Below are 22,305 nucleotides of genomic sequence, written 5' to 3'. Positions count from 1 at the left end.
AATTCGAGCAACAGAAAGTGGAGAACTTTACGATCAGACCCACAGAAAGCAAAGCCCTCCTTTACTTACTGCAGCAGGGAAAAACAACTCACTTCTCCTCTAACGACATTCAGAGAGAATACAACTAGTCAAACCTCCAACATCTAATATGATACGTACGCTTGCAACAGGTCATGTGACAGAATGAAACACGAATTTCTGTGTATTCACGGAGTTCGACATTTGGTACTTATTCATTATGGGCTGCTGAACATAAGGGGCAGGAACAATCCCAAATTTGATGTTTGACCTTTTCATTAGAGGTCACTGAAAGGTCATCTCCCTTCCCCTTTTCCCTTGTACTCATTATTTGTATTAGAATTGGTCCCAAAGTGTGCTAGGTATGTGAGTGTGAAGACAGTCCTTCCCTGAAGAGTGAACAATCTAAAAAGGCTAATGGCTTTTCAACCATTGAAGTGCCTTATGAGCTGCAGTCTTTAAACTCGGTACACTCATCATTACGATTATAATGCCCCACTGCGCTAGGTGCTGTCAAACACAGTGTAAGCACTTTAGGGCAGAGACTCTGACTATCTAAATAGACAAGATAAAGGGTAAGAAAACTGAAGTGTTTGTTATCCTCAAAAGTAGGGTTATCATATGTCTAGGCAGATTTTTCAAACAGGCAAAAGCTGCTGGATCCCATCCACCCCAGGCCCTCAGCCCTGGGGCAAGGGGTCCCTCAAGGAGGCGCTGACTGATGGCTGTCACTGCATCCTGGCCTTGCACCAGCCACCCTGCCTCCATGACAGGGAGTGACACTGCCTCTCACCTCCTGTGAGTATTCCTGCGAGCACCCCCCAAATACCCTACTAGTACACACACCCCAGGTATCCCTTCCAGCACCCCCAGATACCCCGGTACACACACACAATGCTGGCCTATGAGCTTGAAATGGCAACAGTAGTATCCAGCGTCATTAGGTCAATGAAGTGGTGTTCAGATCAGGATGACTTTCAGCATTGGATTCTGAGGTCAGGTTTAAGGCCAATCTGGTCCCATGATTCAAGTTTGGATTAGATGGCTCTGTATTCCTGGAGCTGTTCACACACAATTCTGAACCAAATGGGTGGAAGTTGCTGAAGATGCGCTGTGCTTGCGAGACTTCTGCCATCTTGGGCCACATTGCGAAGAGAGGTTCCTTCCAGCCTGGAATCTGATCCAGGCCTGGAGTCACACTCACATCTGGGGTTTGAATCCAGCCACCCCAACCCCCCAGTCGAGAAAGTTAGACTGAGGTTTGGTTCTGACCCATTTTGAGTACCACAGCCAGCTTGGAATTATGGGTTCACTAGATACATAAATGTTAAGCCCAGAAGGGACCATTATGATCGACTAGTTTGACCTCCTTTATATCACAGACCAGACAATTTCACACAATGACTCCTATGGTGACTTGCTAGAATGATCTGTTCACCTCCCTGTGTTTGCCTTTCCTAGGCTTGGGGTGTGGAGGAACAACAATCTACGGTTGCCTTCAGCGGTGATGAAAAGTAGCCTGTAAACAAACTTACATGCCATGTCTCAGCACGTGCCGTTCCCACTCGGAGCCCTCTGTAAATGACCTCCCACAAAACTCACATGGAAAACGCTTCTCTGGAGCGCCACTGTCAGAGAACATCATAGACTCTGGGGAAGAGTAAAAGAAATGTCATTCAGATTCATCAATGTTATGGCCAGAACGGACAATTACGCTAAGCTAATGCGGTCTCCTCCACTATCCTTCTGAAAGGGGGCGTGTGTGAGATGGGGAATCCTTTTGAAAACTCTGGATCAAACTCTCACCACACACTTTGCAGCTCAAGATTCCTGCTCCCCATCTTCAAAACATCTCTGCAAACTGATGTGATGAAGTTTGCCACTCACAGGTACATCCCCTTTCTCCACATTTCAGTGGCTAGAGAACATGTGTACCTCCCTCAGAGTTCAAAATCAATGTTGTGAGGGAAGCTTAATGTAGAAACAGCTTGTAAGAAAGCAAATAAATACAAGTCTAAATACATTTTTCAGTCACAAAGCAAATTTTGGGCTATGCAGTCTCATTATAGTAGGCATCTGATCCCCATGTATGAGTCCCTCATACCCATGTATATAATATCTCACATGTAAAGCAGCACCTGATACAATTCTAGCTCACGAGAGCTTATGCCCAAATAAATGTGTTAGTCTCTAAGATGCCACAAGGACTCCTCGGTTTTTTTGCTGATACAGACTAACACGACTATCCCTGAAACCTGTTAACTGGATAGGTGTTTCCTCCCATCCTAGTCTTTTACACAAAATGCCACTGCCCTGATCTGCAGAAGTGCCAAGCACCTACAACTTCACCTGAAGTCGGGGAGGCTGCGGACACTCAGCACTTCTGAAACCAAGCTCTTCATGAATGGAGCCATCTTTAACAAAAGATGAAACCTTCACTCACAAATTAAGATCGTCACACAAGCCATTAAAAATAATTGCATGGACTATCTCGGTTCATTCTTTTCACTGGAAATGAGACAGCACCATCTGTTCAGAGCATTAATTCCTTAGCAGGGATTATCTTAAGCAAGAAATCAACAGAATGCCTTTCTGACTCCTCCCCAACTACATAATGAAAGAAAAGGGATTTTGCTTCGTTTCGTTTTGATCTCTGCTTGTCTGGTTTCTTCACTTTAAAATTTAGTCCATTCAAATTCAGGCTATGACTCAAAATTACCCACACACTCACTCCTATTCTCTGTGTGCATGTTTTGTACAGATGTGTGTTGCAACGAGTTTGTAACCTTCATTAGTTGTTTACATTGTAGAGGGAATGTTCCTTTACACAGCTTTTATCCTTTTCCCCTTGAAGGAGAACTGGCTTCGGATTTCACAGGATGCAGCACTTCATTATATGACTAAGTTTCTTGTGGCCAGGTCCTCAGCTGATGTGAATCAGCATGGAGTCAATGGTACCAGGCCAGTTTACACCAGTTGAAGCTCTGGTCCCTAAGCTTGGTCATACACACTTATGTGTGTGGTGCAAATTTATAAGCACCACTATCAAACCTCATCTCTGCACCAGGATTAGTTTACCACCTACTGAGAAGTTTTGGAGGCAATAGCTGCTCTTCTGTGCAAGAATGTACCTAGAGTACAGTAGCCAATGGGAAATTTATTCTGGGTCTGTGCAGAGGAGGTGCAGACAAATGCATTTTGTTCAAATGCATGAGGGGGATTTAGACTTGTAATTTCCATTAACATTAATGAGCGTTAGCCTAGGAACTCCTCCAGCCTTTCCGAACAGATCATGTTCTCCTCTCCCACTCCCCATGACTTCCTGGTCAGTTTGGCTTTAAGGTCTCTGAATGTGGATGGCTCCCTGAATTACAAATCAAGCTGAATGCAGTAAGGTCACCTCAGATCTACCAAGCTGGGTATATGCCATGGTCCCAAAAGAAAAAGGATGTTTTGTACACACAAGACACCTGACTGCCTTTGACGGCGTGTTATTTTGTGGGCATTCATTGCTTGTTTGCTACTGCATGAATCATTTCATGATCTGAGTTCTAAGATTAAAGGACAGAAGTTCACAGGGGCAGACTGTGTGTCTAGGACACTGCTTCTAGCAAGGGGTGGCACGTCACTGTTCTGTCCCAGAAGCATCCCAGGAAAGGAACATCAGCCCTCCCCCCCCATTGCTCCCAGGGGGAGGGGTTAATTTTCTGCTTTCCTACGCCAAGTTATTCTTTTCCCCCTGCCCCGCACACAACAGCTTATCTGTGCTGAGATGTTGTACCCGGGCTCCATCCATTCCTTGCCACCCTTCACCCATCTTCTCCAGGGAGCAATATGTGGTTGCACAGCTTTGCTTACTCCTGCCTGCGTGGATTCTGTGGTTCCAGTAGCCCACGTAAGGATGTGCTGACTTGTAGGCCAAGTCACGACCTAGGCCATGGGGAGTCACTGACCTGAGTGGGGCTGTGGTGTATTGAAATCTGGGGTAAAACAACAGGCTGTCACTTCAAATTTTAGCGGATTTTCCTGGTCCTGCTTGCAGGCTAGGGGGGGCTTTACAGGGAAGCATGAGATTTGGGCCTAACAGAAGTCAGTCTACAGACAGCCAGGCTACAGTAATAGGATTGGCGGGTAGTGATCAATCTATTGGGGATTGATTTATCGCGTCTAGTGTAGATGCGATAAAATCAATCCCCAATCGCTCTGCCGTCGACTCCGGAACTTCACCATGGCAAGAGGCGGAAGCGGTCAACTCGCCACCATCCTCACGGCCAAGTATATCGACCTAAGATACGCCGACTTCAGCTACGCTATTGGTGTGGCTAAAGTTGCGTATCTTAGGTCGACTCCCCCCCCAGTGTAGACCTACCCTAAGATGGGGAGAGTTGTACCTCTTTATTTTAGGGAGCAGCCTGTTTTCTCTCTCTCTGTTTTTGAGTTCTTGTGTGTAACTGTCCTGAATTCTAAGAAATAAAAGTAGTGTTATACTACAAACTTCCAGCAAGAACACTTATAGTTTTTTCTAACTTCTTTCTGTGTGTGTTTTGAACATAACAGGGAGCAAAATTTCATCCATGGTACTTATAGTCGAAAGAGGACTCTTATCTAAAGTCCAGTCCCTGGCACAAGATGTAGAGTAAAATTTTCAAAAATGCCCTAGTGACATAGGAGACTAAGTCTCATTGAAAGTCAATGGAACTTGGACTTTTAAAGTGCCTAATGTTATTTTGAAAATGGGACAAAGGCACTTTTGAAAATTTTACCCACAGTGTCTCTAACAGATGATGTATGTACCATGTCAGGTATTACATGGATACTACTGCAGCCTGATACTAGCTAAAAGGGAGAGAAGAGAGGTCATTTCCTAAAGAGGAATGAGCGGAGAATGGTAGGTAAATAAAATCCTCAAAAAAGTATGATTTTTGGACCCATTGTTTGATCAAACATGGATTATTTTTAGCCACTCACAGATGCAGAGACCCAGCTGCAAGTGAAAAAAATATATGTAAAATGGTGAAATACTCTCCACGTTATAACCACTGTCTTTGGGAAATGTAGATATTTCTACTGTCCCTGATGATTAAAACCCCAATCCAGAAAGTTCAAATCTTGTATTTGCATAACAAAAAACATCCAGAGATTTAAGTATCCTGAAAACAAGTTAAAATAATTTTTTTACTGTGCTGGTCTACATAAGAAGTTAATAGGTCTGCTGCAGCTGCAAGTTATGGTCCTCTAGCTAAAGCAGTATAGGCTGATACTTTCAGCACTGCAGCTCCTAGGTTCAAAACCCACTGTTGAACTGACAGGACTAATTATATTGACACTAACTTACACTTTTACCTGGGATGCTGCACCCTTTACAGATGCCATACTTCTGAGTGTTTGTGAAAAAGACATCCCTTCTGCTGATTTTTTAATTTCTCTAGGGCGACCAACAAAGATCTCACGGAAATTTTTTTCGATAAGAGCTATGTAGTTTCTTATCCAACACTCCTCCCCCTCATTCAGGGCCATCCCTAGGGGGGTGCGGGGTCCAGGCCTGAAGGGATGTCACTTCTGGGACCAACCGCACTGGAAGGGTAGGGAGGCGGTGCCTCCACAAACAGCCGGCCTGGCCCGCCCACACTCCGCCGCCCCCCCCCAGGGCCCCGCTTCGGCATCGCCGCTGGGCCACGCCGACTGCCTTCTTGGGGACGGGGAGGCTGCGGCAGCACCACGCGCTTGCTCTCCCTCGGGCGGAAGGGGCGGGGTTGGGGTAGTCTCCCCTGACCAGCGGTTCACCCGCTGCCCATGCAGGGCCAGCTAATTGCGCTAGCCCATGGGGTCCCCCCAAAGCGTGGGGCCCAGAGCAGTTGCCCGATTCACTGTCTCCTAGGGATGGCTCTGCCCCCACTGAAAAAAAGCTCTGGATGAGTTATAGCTGAGCACAAGAAACTGTTAAGAAGCAATGTCCTAACTACTGATTGTGCCATGACACTGGAATAGCTAACATGTTGAGATTTCAGTGGAATGAAAGACATAACCTAAACCCAAATTCTGTTCTATACGCTGCCTGTGAGACAACAGCAATACGTTTAAAAAACTTCAAGGAGATGGGTATTTTCCCTTCTGAAATCGTTGTTTAATGCAATTTTGAATTCTTTTTAAGATCACAAAAAAAAGTTTACAGCATTCCTTTAGCTGGATGTGTAGAGAAATTGGTAACCTGCCAGTCAGCAGCATGATAGGACGTGGGAGCTGGACGGCACAGGGAACTGGTAATGGGATTCACCTTTGAGAGTCACTAGTTCAAAATGAACCCTGGCTAGCGGTGGCCACCGTATTATGTCTGGTTGATAGAAGTTCGCAATATAGGGTGGGTTCTGAGAATACAGAGAGTACTTCAGTTCCTGGGGCTATCGGTCTGGAAATTACATAAGCACTAAATCAACTCAGCAATATTAAAGGAAGAAGCACAGTATTATGGATAGAAGATTTCTCTTTCGTATTCCCTCCCCTACTAATGTTGGTTAAATTACCAGGATCAGCAGCTGCAGAAAAGAATAATGCCATTCTCCTTCTGATAAGCGCTTTATGAACAGAGTGTGCTACTGAGTAAAACACACTAGGACTGCACAGAAGAGCTGGCCAGAAAATGGAAAATCACTTCCCAAGAAAAATTTCACATTTTTGAAAAAAATAGTTGTCCCAAACCAGGACGAAACATCAAAACAGTGAGAATTTTCAGAGGAAGGGTTGAGAACAATTCCGTTTTGGGAGAACTGATATGGATTTTTCTGCCTGCCTGTCAAGAAGGCTCTTGCGAATTTCATTTGTGGAACTGATAAGAGCCTTCTAAATTGCTTGCCCAAGAGGCAGAGACCTGGGCCATTTGTCTTCTCCTTCAGCCCTTGGAGCTAGAGAAGCAGAGAGTTGGGGTACTCAGTGACTCCAGCCCCCAAGCTGGGGCAGAGAGAGAAGAGGCTGAGTGTGTACAGCCTTGGCACCCCTTCTGGGAAAGGTTTTGTCAATTTCACTGGCAGAAAATGTGAAAAATCTCAGTTTCAGGTTGCCTAGCTCGCAGTACTTGTAATCTGAAATTGACAGATGATTCGGGCCCTGATTCAGCCACGCACTTAACCAAGTGCCCAGCTTTAAGCAAATGAATTGTCTGATTGCAACCAAAGGGAGTACTCACATCCTAAAAGTTAGGCGCATCCTTAAGTATGTTGCTGAACTGGGGTCTTAACAGGTAATGTGCTTCCAAGATGGAGCACTTTGTTATTCTTGCTTCACAGCTGCCAGCCAGCCTGAACCTAAAAAGGGGAGTCAGGCACAAAGGACGGGGAGGACGAAGAGCTAAAGAAGAGCAAGACAACAGCACCACGATGGCCCAAAACACATTTCTCCACTAACTTTGATATCACACGGGATTAACACGGAACAGCAAGGTTGCATAGGGGTTACCGACAAACAGATTTGATAGCCCTCTGGACTACCATGCTACAAAACACAATGTACTGACAGGTACAAAAGACCGCAGTTGCCTAGATGTGATCTGCTTTTTCTCGACATGCATCCTGCCCATGGTTCCTGAAAAATCTGTTGTTGAGTCAATGGCTCCTCTTCTTCTATGGGGCTGTCAGAGACATCCCTATGCCCAAGCTGGGAGAAAAGGAAGCAACACTGACCTCTCTCTTCAGTCTTGGGGCTCATCTCCTCTTCCTTTTCCTCCTCATCGCTGCTGGAGCTCTCCGTTTTCCCTTTCATTTGTTCCAGCTGATCCAAGTTAACCCGCCCAACCAGCTCAAAATTACGACTTACCTTAAAAGAAACAATATAAATATTAATTAATATTCATGTCTATTAAAAAAAAAAACACACACTTCTATTTGCAGAGTAATGACTGATGAGTAAAATTTGCCAGAGGCCATTTTTACCACCTCTCTGTCAAGTTAATACCCATTCCCTTGAAACACAATTAGACACTCCTCTAATTGTTTCACTTATGTTTTTTTATACAGCATTTCTCCATGCTTCACCTTGCAACCCTCTTGTCAGCTGAGGAATCTCCTTTGTTTTTCCCCTATGTGCAGGTTTTAAACTTAATAAATATTAATAATAATAATAATAATAATAATACAGGCACCACTATTAACCCCTAAGCATTCTATAGTCATCATCATTGCAGGGGATTACTAATCTTATGTGGTATAATATTAATATAGCACCACGCTAGTGCAGCAGAATCCTTTGTGAATGATTCACTCAGTTTAATGCATGGAGAGATGGGTCCTTTAACTATACATGTCTGCTGTCCGAGTGAGTACATTTTCACTCATTAATAACAGATTAATTTTCATTACAAAGGGTTGCTAAGTGCTTCACAAACTGATTTACAAACTATAAAGGGAACATTTCACCCAGCAGTCAAATTCAGCTAACCCTTAGGTGAAATGCGCCAGCTATTTAACAGCTCACAGCAATAGTACATAACAGCTTAGGATGGGAAGTGAAGAACTCGTGTATCTGACTGAAACGGTGGACAAAGGTTTACAACAGAGGCGCAGAATACAATTACCCAACCAGGACACTGGGGTTAATACCTTTTCTGTGAACAGCGCCCTGGGATTTTGAATGACCACTAGTGATCATGACTTTGGATTCAGATTGATCTGAAACGACAGCACCTCCAGTAGCACCAGCATTATGCCAAGGCTCTGATCCAGTACTGACAACATTTCCTGCAGCACCTTGGATAAGGTAACAGCTTGACATGACTGTTTTCTGGGAGGGGAATTGGAATGAATTTAAAGCGCAAGTCACTTTACATCTGAGAAACGTTTACAAAGTGAAGTGCTTTCCCATAGGGAAATGACAAGAATCACAATAGCATGACAGTAGCACCTACAACTAACAAACAAAAGGGTTTTTTCTCCTGCTGCTAATAGCCCACCTTAATCAATTAGTCTCGTTAGAGTTGGTATGGCAACCCCCATTTTTCATGTTCTCTGTTTATATACACATCTTCCTACTGTATTTTCCACTCCATGCATCCGATGAAGTGGGTTTTAGCCCACAAAAGCTTATGCCCAAATAAATGTATTGGGCCTTGGCTACACTGGCACTTTACAGCTGCAAGTTTCTCGCTCAGGGGTGTGAAAAAAACACCCCCCTGAGCGATGCAAGTTACAGCGCTGTAAAGCACCAGTGTAAACAGTGCCCCGGTGCTGGGAGTGCGGCTCCCAGCGCTGCAAGCCAATCCCCACGGGGAGGTGGAGTACCTGCAGAGCTCTCTCCCAGCGCTGGCACTGCAGCCACACTCACACTTCAAAGCACTGCCGCGGCAGCGCTCCCACGGCAGCGCTTTGAAGTTTCGAGTGTAGCCAAGCCCTCAGTCTCTAAGGTGCCACAAGTACTCCTGTTCTTTTTACCTACAACTAAGGAGCAATGCTAAATACAAGTACTGTGCACAAAATAGTCTGAAATAACTAATTTTTAAGAAGTGTGAGAGAGCATGAACAAAGTAACTGCTGGGTTATTTAGGCTAAGACTAGAGACAAGAATATGCCTCTGGAAAGAGCCAGGACAGGGGTAAAATCTTCCCATAATGAAGCACCCCATCAAAAGGCATGAGGAATAGTGAATCCTGGCCCAGCACCCGGGCTGTGGTCAGTGGGGGAAATGGGAGAGCTAAAAATTGTCTATTGCAGACGAGTAGAAAGAGTCTAAAGCAGCAGTACAGAGAAGAGGAGAGAAGCATGCCGATTGTTAACAAGCTGACATAAGGAAAGTAAACACATTGCAGTTCACAGAGCTAGTTTTTAAAATGCCGTGGAATAACTTTTAGGGCAAAACAGATTCTGCTGACACTTTTGGCGCTCATTGTCAATAACATTTTTGGTTTGTTTAGCAAAAGTACTGGGAGTAAATTTCTAGCATGGGGACTTAGCTGCTTAGCTCCTGTTAACAGGAGTTAAATGATTATCTCCCTATAAACTCTGACAAAAAATACGTATTCCTAAAATTCTGAGCTGAAGCAATGCAAAGCCTCTATCCTGGAGAGGATCATCCCTCACAAGAACATCTTGAGTTAGAATGATAGGGTCTGATACAAAACCAACTGATATTACTGGACATATACTTAATGACTTCAGTGGTTTTGGGTCACACCCACAGTCAGGTAATTCTAAAAATTAATATGGCCAAAACACCCTTAACTTAGCATGATGTATACATGATGTATTTTTTATCTTTTCCTTAAGTGTAAACCAAAATGTATTACACAGTTATTAAAATATGTACTATGTGCCATGTTGTTGATGTTATTTATTGCCAGAGCAATTTCAACTTTTGAAATCTCCCAACTTCTATGGGACTGGATCATACTGCCTTAATTGTTGCTTCATAACTATTAAAAAAAGGTAAATTCTCCATCTACACATTCAGGTATCTGAATGGCTCAGGAGGGGTACCCAAAATTCAGGAAAAAGCCCTGCAAACAAACAAGATTTTGGAAAATAGGAATTTCACAAAAAAATTATTCCATACTGGGGTCATTTCCAAATCTTGAATCACTTACCTTCACTAAAAGTCAAGTCAACTTACCACTTGCAATGTGTACATAGTCCCAAAGAAAATCCTGCTAAGAACTTACTTTATGCTCATCTCGAAGATGAGTGTCCAGCTCCTCCGTGTGTTTGGTCTCATAGTAGCACAGTTGGCATTTGTAAGGTTTCAGTTCATTGTGCTTCTCTATGTGCTGCTGTAAGCTCTCATCACTGGAGCAGGTGAAGGTACACTTATCACAGCGGAAAACTACTCCCTGCAAGTATTTTGACAGTTTGGATCGGCAGACTTCAATGGGAACAACTCGCTCTTCTGTTGAGATAAATGTGATGAGAAGAGCATTTTCATTTTTAAAAAGGCAGCACTGTATCAACAGCCTTCCCCCTCTTTCCCCCCAAGAAACAAGATTTGCTATGTATATATACAATCCATTTACCAGCAAGTCGTATGAAACATTTTCTTGAGGGCAGGGGAGCTAAACTGGACTGACCAAAGAAATGAGCTACATTCCCTCCACAAAGGTAGGGTCAATCCTCTTCAAGACGGTGAATGCAGAGGTCATCCTGAAAACGATCACTAATTAGGTGGGAGAAAGGGAAGGAAGAGAGGAAGCGGTGCAGCCAGGAGTCAGGGCTGCAGAGTCTGGGAGTTGGTGGGTAGGACACAGTTAACAGGATGGTGGGTCTTTCTGATGATGGCTGAGCTGAGCACAGCAAGGGGAGGTTTAGACTGGATATCAGGGAAAACTTTTTCACTAGGCAGGTGGTGAAGCACTGGAATGGGTTACCTAGGGAAGTGGTGGAATCTCCTTCCTTAGCGGTTTTTAAGGTCAGGCCTGACAAAGCCCTGGCTGGGATGATTTAGTTGGGGATTAGCCCTGCTTTGAGCAGGGGGTTGGACTAGATACCTCCTGAGGTCCCTTCCAACCCTGAGATTCTATGATTCTGTAAGAGCCTTTAAATATTACTGTAGTACTCCAGTCACAGACCAGGACTCCACTGTGATAAATGCTGTACAGATTAGCTTTTAAATACTGTGACTGTAAGACTAGAGATTAACGTCCATTTTCATTTCCCACCCATGTGCTCAATTCTACCAATTCAGTTTTTCATGCCAACCTGCCCAATGTGTTAATATACATTTCAGGTTTTAGTTTAAATATATAGTGAAAAATTATTCTATTGAATTTTAATATTACTCATACACAGACAGGTGTATATATTGTATGTAACACACAATCACACTCGTATAACAGCGTGACCGACAAGAAGTTTTCCATGTTTCCACTGAGCTAGAATCCTGCAATTTGGTTCCTTCATCCACTATGGGCCACTGAGTATTGTGTGCACACCAGGGCAAATCCCCCATTCCATATAGGGTCACCAAAAGGTGTTCATTACTTAACTGACCTTTTGAACTAGGGCACAGGAATTTAAGACTGTTATTCCTTAAGGACTGCAGGTTAAGAGGCAGTTCAATGTTTCTAACATAGCGAATCACTAATGACTTATTTTAAAGAAGTAGGCCTGATTCTCAGCTGATATAAACTCGTGCAGCTCCCTGAATTTCAACGGAGCTCTGCCATACAAGAGGTGGATCCGGACCAATGTATCAGTTTCTTTGGTAAAGTGGAAACGTGGGGTCTCTTGCCTCCCAGTTGGAGAAACCAAAGTAATCCTGGTTTCTAGTAATTTATTGTACTCACAGAATTCCTAGACATCCCCCCGCCCCCATACACACACACACACACATATACAGGAATGATATGCATATAATAAATGCATTTATCATGCATCTCTCACCATTTCATGTGAACCCTTTGCCAATTAATCTATTTTTCAAATATTTAAATATTCCAAACCCCTCAGCTCCTTCAAGCATCTGTTTATTAAACCAATAAATAAATAAAATAATAAATAAATAAATAAAATTCAAAATATTTCCTTCTCCTCACACCACTCCAAAAAGTGGAATTTCCCCCAAAGCTATTCTTGCTAAAGGCTCAGAACAAGTAAAATTTGCTCCTGTACCGGTGACAGTTGTTCCCTCTGTAAAAATGTCAACTCATGGCCCTTCAGGGGAAGAAAAAACCCAGTGGTGGTGGTGGGGAGGCTACAAGAGAACAGGATTTAAAGCTGTGACATCCGGGGGTGATAGGCAAGCTATTTTAGAGGGCTCCCTCTGAGTTCTGTGCATTTGGACTTGTGGAACCAAGGCATCTGGCTTTAAAGCTACTTTCAGCACTGGAAAAATATCAGAGCCTTTCATCATATGCTGAATAGGAAAGCACATGAGAGAATGGCCCGTAAAATGTAACTGCATCGTCTGGACTAAATTAAAGGCTAATGGCTGATCTGGGCACGGATCTGGAGTTCCCCAGTTCCAGAACTTCCAAGGGCTCTCCAAATCGGACTGCCATGAAGCCCAAGAGTGACTCAAAAGTCTCCTCCCCACTGTATGCCTGCAATGCAGGCTCTGGTCCTATAAATTCCCTCTCCCTTCAGACTAGGAAAGGGCACAGAATCACTGCTCCTCTGTGCCCATAAAAGGGAAGTTACACCACACTGATGATGTGTAACTGATTGAGCTGAGTAGGTGACACATGGCAGAAGGCTCTCAGAGGCAGACTAACAACATCCTGCGCCCATAACTTTTAATGGGAAACATATTCCTTGCTTAAAGTTCTCTAACAAACCATTCCATGCTCTAGCTGATAATGGCTTGAACCCAGTGAATGGTCAACTTCGATCACCACCCATTAACTGTGGTTAAAGAGAGGGTGATGTGCTGTCAAGTGTCAGCCACATCCTGTGAAATCAGGGACCTCTCATTCTGATTGGGGCCTCTGGACATCATCTCAACAGAAACAGTATTGACAGTGTGTTTTCATCCTTCAGAGCCACGTGACAAAGACCCGAACGTCACCGTGAGAACCGGCCAGTACAAGGTTGTACACCTGTAACTAGTTATCCGGTGGGGAGGGAGAAAGGGCACCAAATCAACATAATGGACCAGATCCTCAGCTGGTGTAAATTAGCATAGTTCCACTGTTTTTATGCACAGCATCCATTACTCACCCTCAACCCCCTGCAAAATTAGTGCTTGGACAGACAGCCTGACACCAAGGCCCTCTTTCCATCTCTGGAATGGCTTCAGAACAGACTGCAGCAGAGCAGCCACCCCATGCCTCACTCCTGTCCAGCTCGCAAGATGCCAAGGTATTTCAGTGCCCATGTACATTAACCCCTCAACCGCTCTACTGAGGCCGCCATAATTAGTGTCATACATGATCTGGTCCCATGTTCATCAGGAAGAAGGACTTGGATGGATGATTCGGGTATTGACCTGCTTGTCCTATAGAGTTTGGGTGCTATGTGTATGAAAGAACCGCTCTTCGTAGGCCCTTGAAAGCGGACATCATCTAACTCTTCCCAGGCCCAATTCTCATGGACACTAAGGCCTCTTTACGCTGCCTGAATGGTGTAATAGGGCCTTTTTGTAGGATTCACTGCAACAACGTACATAAAGCCTATTTACAATGAAGCTTTGCCTAAGGAGGATGGGGGCATGGAGAGGGTAGAAGAACTTAATTAAGTTTGGATGCTTTTTTCCCTTTTTTGGAAGGGTCTTTCAGTAGTGTTCAGTTCATTTATTTGGTCTGTGTTTTCAGGTTTTTATTTTGTATGTCTAGAGATCTACAACAGGAGCACTGGATAAATTGGATAAAATTAAAAGACAAACATATGTCTCTTTTCACAGGGCCAGATTAGAACTGAGATGAAAGATGCTCTATCTTATAGAGCTTGTTGGAAAATGGAAACAGAAGTGCAGCTCAGCAAGGAGCGTAAATGTGCTAACGCGCACACACGGTCCCATCTAGCAAATGGTCTGGTCTTGATTATTTGCAGCCACTAATAACTCTTAGGGGACTGTTCTGGCACCTGGGCAGAGAGATGCTTCACAGCTGCCACTCGGGCAGCTCTGCTCTACCTGAAGACTAATCAAGACAAGGGTTCACGGCTGCTCTGTGTGGCTGGAGCATTGCAAAGTCGCTGCAGTGGTGCCAAGGAACTGACCCACAGTTTCACAGAATAGTTATCTGCCTGCTCCCTTGGGGTGTTGTGAGGATCAACTCGTTAATGTTTGCACAGTGCTTTGAACACGTAAAGTACTAACAAAGATTTTTGAACATTTGCAGTTTTCATCAAAAATCTTGCATTAGTGCAAGTTTTCCAACCAGGTCTAGGGCGATGCAACCCATTCTCTTATCTACGCTTGTTTATTCACACTTTAAAAGTTGTGTCTAATCACACAGTTCAGATACAAACACAGGACAGAGAACAACCTCACTAGGGCGCCTATGTGTGGTAACACAAGTAATGACGACAACAACTCGCACAAATTATAAAACAACTCGCACAAACTATACCTAGTGAACTCTTCTGAGCCAATCAATACCCCAGAAGTGCCGATAAACACATTCCTCATTGATGCCTCTAACAGCCCAAATACTCCCTAACCCACCTCCTCAAAAGCCATAGAAGACAGATCCTGCAGATCAACAGACCTGGCCTGTCTAGTGCATAACACCTTTGGTAACACCTTTGGAGGATGAGCTCAGCACCGAGGGCCATTGCCTCCTCTATCACAGGGGTGGGCAAACTTTTGGGCCCGACAGCCACATTGGGGTTGCACAACTGTATGGAGGGCTGGGTAGGGAAGGCTGTGCCTCCCCAAACAGCCTGGCCCCCGTCCCCTATCCGCTCCCTCCCAATTCCCACCCCCGACTGCCCCTCTCATAACCCCTACCCATCCAACCCCCCTGCTCCTTGTCCCCTGACCATCCCCTCCCGGGACTCCCCACCCCCATCCAACCCCCCTGCTCCCTGTCCCGACTGCCCAGACCCCCAAACCACAGCCCACCCCTGACAGCCCCCTCCCAGGAGTCCCACCGCCTATCTAGATGCCCTCTGCTCCTTGTTCCCTGACCACCCCCTCCCAAAATCCCCTGTCCCTAACTGCCCCCCAGGATCCCACCCCCTTATCCAACTCCCCCGCTCCCTGTCCCCTGACAGCTCCAACCCATATCCACACTCCTGCCCCGACAGCCCCCTCCCAGGACCCCCACCCTCTATCCAACCCCCCTGCTCCCTGTCCCGACTGCCCAGACCCCCTATCCACATCCCCCACCCCCTGACAGCCCCCTCTGGGACTCTCATCCCCTATACAGATGCCCTCTGCTCCTTGTCCCCGACCACCCCCACCCGGGATTCCCTGCCCCCCAGGATCCCACCTCCTTATCCAACTCCCCCGCTCCCTGTCCCCTGACTGCCCCAACCCCTAACCACACCCCCGCCACCTGACAGCCCCCCTGGGAGTCCCATCCCCTTTCCAACCGCTCTCTGCTCCTTGTCCCCTGATCTCCCTCTCCAGGCCCCCCCATCCCTAAGTGCCCCCCAGGACCCCACCCCTTATCCACCCCTCTCCACTCCCTGTCCCCTGACCGCCCCCTCCCGGGATGATCGCCCCCTATCCAACCTCTCTGCTTCCTGTCCCAACTGCCCCAACCTCTATCCACACACCCGCCCTGTGCTCCTCGTCCCCTGACCACCCCCGCCCAAGATCCCCCGCCTCTAACCGCCCCCCAGGATCCAACTCCCCCTGCTCCCTGTCGCCTAACTGCCCTCCCAACCCATATCCACACACACACCCCAACAAGCCCCCTCCCACAGGACTCCCACTCCCAACCCTCCCTGTTCCCCATCCCCTGATCATCTCCCCTGACCGTCCCCCCAGAACCTCCACCCCATCCAACCACCCTCTCCTCCCTGACTGCCCTCCAGGACCCCCCGCCCCCTTACTCAACCCCCCCGCTCCCCACCCCCTTACCAGCAGCAGGAGCTTGCAGCCGCGAAACCTGCCCAGAGCCAGCTGCACTTCCCACACTGCCCAGCGGGAGTGGCGGGCCAGAGCACGGGGGCAGCATGGCTGTGGGGGAGGGGGAACAGCGAGGGAGGGTCTGGGGACTAGGCTCTCCGGCCGGGAGCCCAGGGGCCGGGCAGGATGGTCCCACGGGCCATAGTTTGCCCACGTCTGCTCTATCACATGCCTTTTCATCTTCCCAGATGCCCCTTCAATACAGCCTTTCCAACAGCCGAAAGTACTTATCAACTCAATCTACTTCATTGTTTGGAGCCTTTCTAAACCTGAAGCAGCCCAGAATATAGTGAAGTATATGGTGTGACAGGGCTGCCACACGGGAAGAATCTCCTCCAGGAAAAGAAGGCATTTGAAACCCACATTTGCTCAGCATCAATGTCGTACTGCGAGATTCTGCTTAACCTGCGAGTAGGCAGGGTGCCATCCCAACCCATGGGTTTGGATTTAGGCAGCCAACAGACCATCTATAAGCATCAAGTGTGATAACTTTCGGCAGGAATCCCAGCCCAGAGTGTCCAAACAGCTGTCTCTTCTGAACTTTCAAGCCTGTGATTAATAGAGTAGGATAATCTCTAAATCAGCTCTTAATTGTGTTTAAAAGTTTTGGCCATTTTTGCTCCTAAGAATAGTTGATGCAGGTGTGGTGAAGAGATATTTTAAGTCCTAATGGGATCTTCTGGGGTGTCCAGGGTAGAGGACTGGCAGATGGAATAGACCCATCCTTTAACAATGTACACGGAACAGAGATTTTTGATCATGGGCTCATTAGAAATACATATAGATATGGTGAACACGTTTCTGGGTCAGCAGGGTGCTATCCTCCCCCCCAGAGTGATAAGAGAAGCATAACACATGCTAACCAGATGTCAAATGATTGTAAACATTTCTGGTGGAAATTCTAAACAGCAATTTCAAATCTGCCCTCTATCCACTTTGGTCTACTTCTTTGTACTTCATAGAAAAGAAAAAAAATGCATCACTAAAAATATGTGCAAAGGCTTCTGGGCTACTCAACACTTTAATGCTCACTTCATTTCATGGGCCTGAAATAAACAGGTATTGTTCAAGGTTTTCTTTGTCAGACACAAATACTACAAGGGATGTCTTTACCTCTGTGCAGGACTATGTGGTCAATCATGTTACGTTTGTATTTGGTGTGGTACAGGCAAAGAGGACAGCGAAGGTCTTTGGGTCCTTCCTCAGGAACTGCTGAATGCCCGGCTTCCACATGCATAGTAAAAGCAGATCTATAAAGTAAGGAGAAGCAGAAGAAATAAAATTCAGTATTTCATAGGTCTACACACTTCAAGTATCACAGCTCTATCACTGAAATGTTATTTAAAGTGCTACAGATGCCACTTACTCCTGTCTGTGTAAAGCCACATGATACTCGTATGAGGAATCCTGCTGAAGTAACACCTGTGTATGTATTTGCAGGATTTACTCTTACATAGCCATCACGTACTCTGACAAAATATTCTACTACAGTGGTTGCACTGATCACGGGGCTATAGTTAATGCAGCCAAAGAATTTCCATTCCACATGCTCAAAAGAGGTCTTTGGGCTGAAAACTTCCATGCCTGGGCTCTGCCAGAGGCGAAACATGTTTGGAAAATTTGAGCAAAATTCCTTCAACTGTTCTGGAGTCACAAGCCTAAAGATAAATGTCACTCTGACAGCAGAAACATTCTTGCCACCTTTCTTTTGTGGACCTAACTCAAAACCAGATTTGCTATGCTCCAGATTTGCTATATAAATAGACTTTAGTTAGCAGTAAGCGTTTTGCAGCACATTATACTACTAGCTGCACATGTAGAAGACAGATACACTGCACACTCATACCTAAGAAGTTAACTATGTCCTATGTGGCTACAAGGCCAGCTGTGGAGGAGGGGTTGGTAAACTTGAGTGGTTCAGTAATTTTGGATTAAGGAGTGGTGGAGCCTGTAAATGCAGCAAGCTGCTTAACTCTTCACTAAGGAATTTACAGTCCCTGTTGCCTTGATATAAGGACCTTTGGACTATAAGGTGGATAGAAAGCTGGCTAGATCATCGGGCTCAACGGGTAGTGATCAATGGCTCCATGTCTAGTTGGCAGCCAGTATCAAGCAGAGTGCCCTAGGGTTGGTCCAGGGGCCAGTTTTGTTCAATGTCTTCATTAATGATCTGGAGGATGGCACGGACTGCACCTTGAGCAAGTTTGCAGATGACACTAAACTGGGAGGAGCGGTAGATATGCTGGAAGGTAGGGACAGGATACAGAGGGGCCTAGACAAATTAGAGGATTGGGCCAAAAGAAACCTGATGAGGTTCAACAAGGACCTGGAGAGAGTCCAGCGGAGGGCAACAAAAATGATTAGGGGGCTGGAGCACATGACTTATGAAGAGAGGCAGAGGGAACTGGGATTGTTTAGTCTGCAGAAGAGAAGAATGAGGGGGGATTTGATAGCTGCTTTCAACTACCTGAAAGGGGGTTCCAAAGAGGATGGATCTAGACTGTTTTCAGTGGTAGAAGATGACGGAACAAGGAGTAATGGTCTCAAGCTGCAGCGGGGGAGGCTTAGGTTGGATATTAGGAAAAACTTTTTGATTAGGAGGGTGGTGAAGCACCTAGGGAGATGGTGGAATCTCCTTCCTTAGAGGTTTTTAAGGTCAGGCTTGACAAAGCCCTGGCTGGGATGATTTAGTTGGGGTTGGTCCTGCTTTGAGCAGGGGGTTGGACTAGATGATCTCCTGAGGTCCCTTCCAACCCTGAGATTCTATGACTCTATGACAGCAAGAAAATGACAAACTCTGCTGGCTTTGGGCCTGGTCCAGGGCCATTGCAGTCAATAGGAGTCTTTTCACTGACGTCAGTGGGTGTTGTTCTGTGTTCAATGGGTGTTTCACTCTCCATAATGAATAGAGGACTGGACTTTTCTACATTCCTGAGAGGAAAGATCTAATCCCCAAATGCTTGAGAAAGACTGCATTAAGGAACACAAACCTCCATGTCACAAGTGTCAACATATTTAATTATATGTTGATTTAAGACAGTATTGTTTTGTCCAGTGTTATTGGTTGGAGAAAGGAGTAATAATAATAATAATGATAAGTGATGAACAACAGTCTAAAACCCTGGAACTGGAAATACATGGAAATAACTGAGTTTTTATTTTGGGGTGTTTAACCGATTTCATGAAATATTCAAATATACCGCCACACACTTTTGGGTATGTGTTTCACTTCTGCCGTCTGAACTAGATGGAGAAAAAGGGAGGAGATTATAAAGTTATATGATAAAGACTCCTTTAGACAATCAGTGGGAACTCTACTACTTCACTACAACATCTGCCTTCCTCACGTCTCATGCCGGCTTATGCCCTCCAAAAACACACACAGGAGTTTTCGGACGGGACATAAACCCTCATGCTTCAAGGCATAAACCAACTTCTAACCACAGATGATCAGGAAGAATCATTCTCTGTGGACACACTATTCTGTAACAATCTACTGCAGGGATTTCTTGCACCTTCCCTCTTCAGCAGGTAGTAGTGAATGCTGTCAGAGACAGGAAATTGGATTAGATTAACCCTGGTGTGATCTGGAAAGGCAGGTCTCATGTATTTCTCCCTAATCAACCATTGTTATGTTTCTCTTCAGCTCCAGTCAACCATCTCAGGAACCAGAGTGCTTGTTTTTTAAAGTGTTAGAAGTGATTTCAGTTTATCTGTTTTGTACCATACTTACTTAAAGCCTGTATAAAAGGAACAATCTTTGCACTTGAAGAGCTTCTTCCCTCCATGTTTGTCACGGTAGTGACGCCGAATGCTCTGAATGTAACCCGAGGAGAATTCACAAAATTCACAGTTAAGGATGGCTTCCGTTTTCTGTTCAGCTCCTGCAGCAGCCCCAGAAAGTGGGATGGGGCTAATGTTGTTGTTGTTCCTGGCCAGAGCTGCTGACTGGTAGTGGTTCAGCTGTTGCTGAACGTCAGGAGGTTCAGAGTACGAAGAATCTGGGGAGAAAGTGAAGGGGAAGTTATACCAGTTGGTCAGAGAATCTGAGGTTTTAAGGACCTGATCCAAGTCCTGTTTACTTTGACTGGAGTTAGATCAAGCCCTAAGTCATGAAAATCTTAGACACTTCTTTCAGAAGTGGTGTGGAGGGAAGCATGGTAATTGTTCATCTCTATCATCTCAAATCTAGTTTATATTTTACAATTAAAGGCAGTTGACTGAAATCATTATTTTTAATTATCAAGTGAGAGGCTTCAAAATGGGGCAGTATAAAAAGGAGCCTAGTGGCAAGAAATCTGTAAACTGTGAAATAGAGGCAGGTTAACATACTGTGAGCATTCGTCTATATTTGATGTCAAGTATCAGAGGGGGAGCCGTGTTAGTCTGGATCTGTAAAAGCAGCAAAGAGTACTGTGGCAATATCCCACTACACGCATCCGACGAAGTGGGTATTCACCCACGAAAGCTCATGCTCCAATACGTCTGTTAGTCTATAAGGTGCCACAGGACTCTTTGCTGCTTTGATATTTGATGCACAATCTAAAACAGATTTTCAGCTGGTGTGAACTGGTGCATTCCCACTGAGTTCTGCTAATTTACACCAGCTGAGGATCTAGCCCCTGATGTTTACGAGTAACCTATTTTTTTAAAAAGCATTTACAGTTATTTCCCCTAAAATTCATGGAATTATTGGAGAAACCCCTTGCAAAGCTAGCTAAAACAAAGTGTTCCAGTATGGAGCAGTCACTATAATATCTAACTAGTCACATCCTAAAATTTGAAATGATTTTAATTTTAAAATATAAAAATCAGATATATTCTCCAGTGGCTGATGTTTAAAAGTGAGACAATATTAAAAAGGGTATTTCATCCTAAATCCCACTAAAGAGATTTCCCAATCAGGTTTCTTTGAAAGATATTTTTGAAGTTTGGCTACAGTGACAAAAACATCGACGTCAGACAGACAAGTCTCAAGGAGTCCGAGAGCATTTTAAATGCCCTTAAAATATCATGACAGAGAAATGAGATTGATGGGGCATGGGGGGAAGAAGAAGAGGAGGGAAAAACCTCAGAACACAAACTGAAAACCAGTATTCCTTCCTCCCAACATAAAAAAAAAAAAGGTCTTGAACCTTTCCCAATACACTGTTTTGAATGTGGAGGTTTGGAATTCAGCAGCTTTGTCCTATATAACCGACAGCTGCCCATGAATGGCACGAATGAAGGCAGATGAATACAGCACAGATGAATTTCAGTGTAACTTTCCTGAAAAGAAAACAAAAGGCTCTTTTCTTAAGCTTTTCAAAAAAAGAAAAGAAAAGAAAAGAAAAGAAAAGAAAGAAGAAGAGGGACTACAAACTGTACAAACCACCTCCTGCTTTGATGGAGACTTAATTTTCCAAAGTATAATTCCCTGAGGCAGGATACGTAGGAATTCTCTAACACCCCACTCGATGGAACTTAATACCATCCCTTCTAACCAATTAGTAAAGACAAACAAAAGGCAAGCAGCACTGCACAGCACTCACTGTGGGGACTTCTCCCCACCTGTCTTCAAAAGAGTACAACGCTTGCTTGCTTTCTCCCTGCCAAAAAGGGGAATATACAGGCTTTAGAAATGATAAACAAAACAAGGCAAAAAACAAAACAGGGAGAAGAGTTAAATAATGTCTCACGCCTCCCTTGGTTTATCACCAGGTGTAGAGTGAGGACAAAGACTAGACATAAAGGATCCTGGTAAAATGCATTAAGTTCTCTCCTACATTCTTCTATCCAAGTCTCATGAACCCAGCCCTG

The 22,305-nt window shown here is 45.0% G+C and overlaps 1 protein-coding gene across 4 annotated transcripts in view; it reads right to left on the bottom strand.

Annotated features, from left to right (window-relative positions):
* The window catches only part of ZNF462 (zinc finger protein 462), a 61,306-nt gene that overhangs the window by 2,458 nt on the left and 36,543 nt on the right, over positions 1–22,305 (bottom strand). For all 4 annotated transcript variants that reach the window (XM_045021151.1, XM_045021154.1, XM_045021152.1 and 1 more), the window contains 5 exons: positions 20,240–20,507; positions 17,620–17,756; positions 10,658–10,881; positions 7,692–7,824; positions 1,554–1,668 (listed from right to left, as the gene is read on the bottom strand). In XM_045021151.1, coding sequence (XP_044877086.1) covers positions 1,554–1,668; positions 7,692–7,824; positions 10,658–10,881; positions 17,620–17,756; positions 20,240–20,507 — 877 coding nt within the window. The remainder of the gene's footprint in view (positions 1–1,553; positions 1,669–7,691; positions 7,825–10,657; positions 10,882–17,619; positions 17,757–20,239; positions 20,508–22,305) is intronic.

Source organism: Mauremys mutica, chromosome 6 (assembly GCF_020497125.1).
Source record: "Mauremys mutica isolate MM-2020 ecotype Southern chromosome 6, ASM2049712v1, whole genome shotgun sequence".
In the NCBI taxonomy this organism is placed as follows: domain Eukaryota; kingdom Metazoa; phylum Chordata; order Testudines; family Geoemydidae; genus Mauremys; species Mauremys mutica.
The sequence above is the reverse complement of the archived record's forward strand: the minus strand, read 5'-3'. Positions and strand labels throughout refer to the sequence as shown.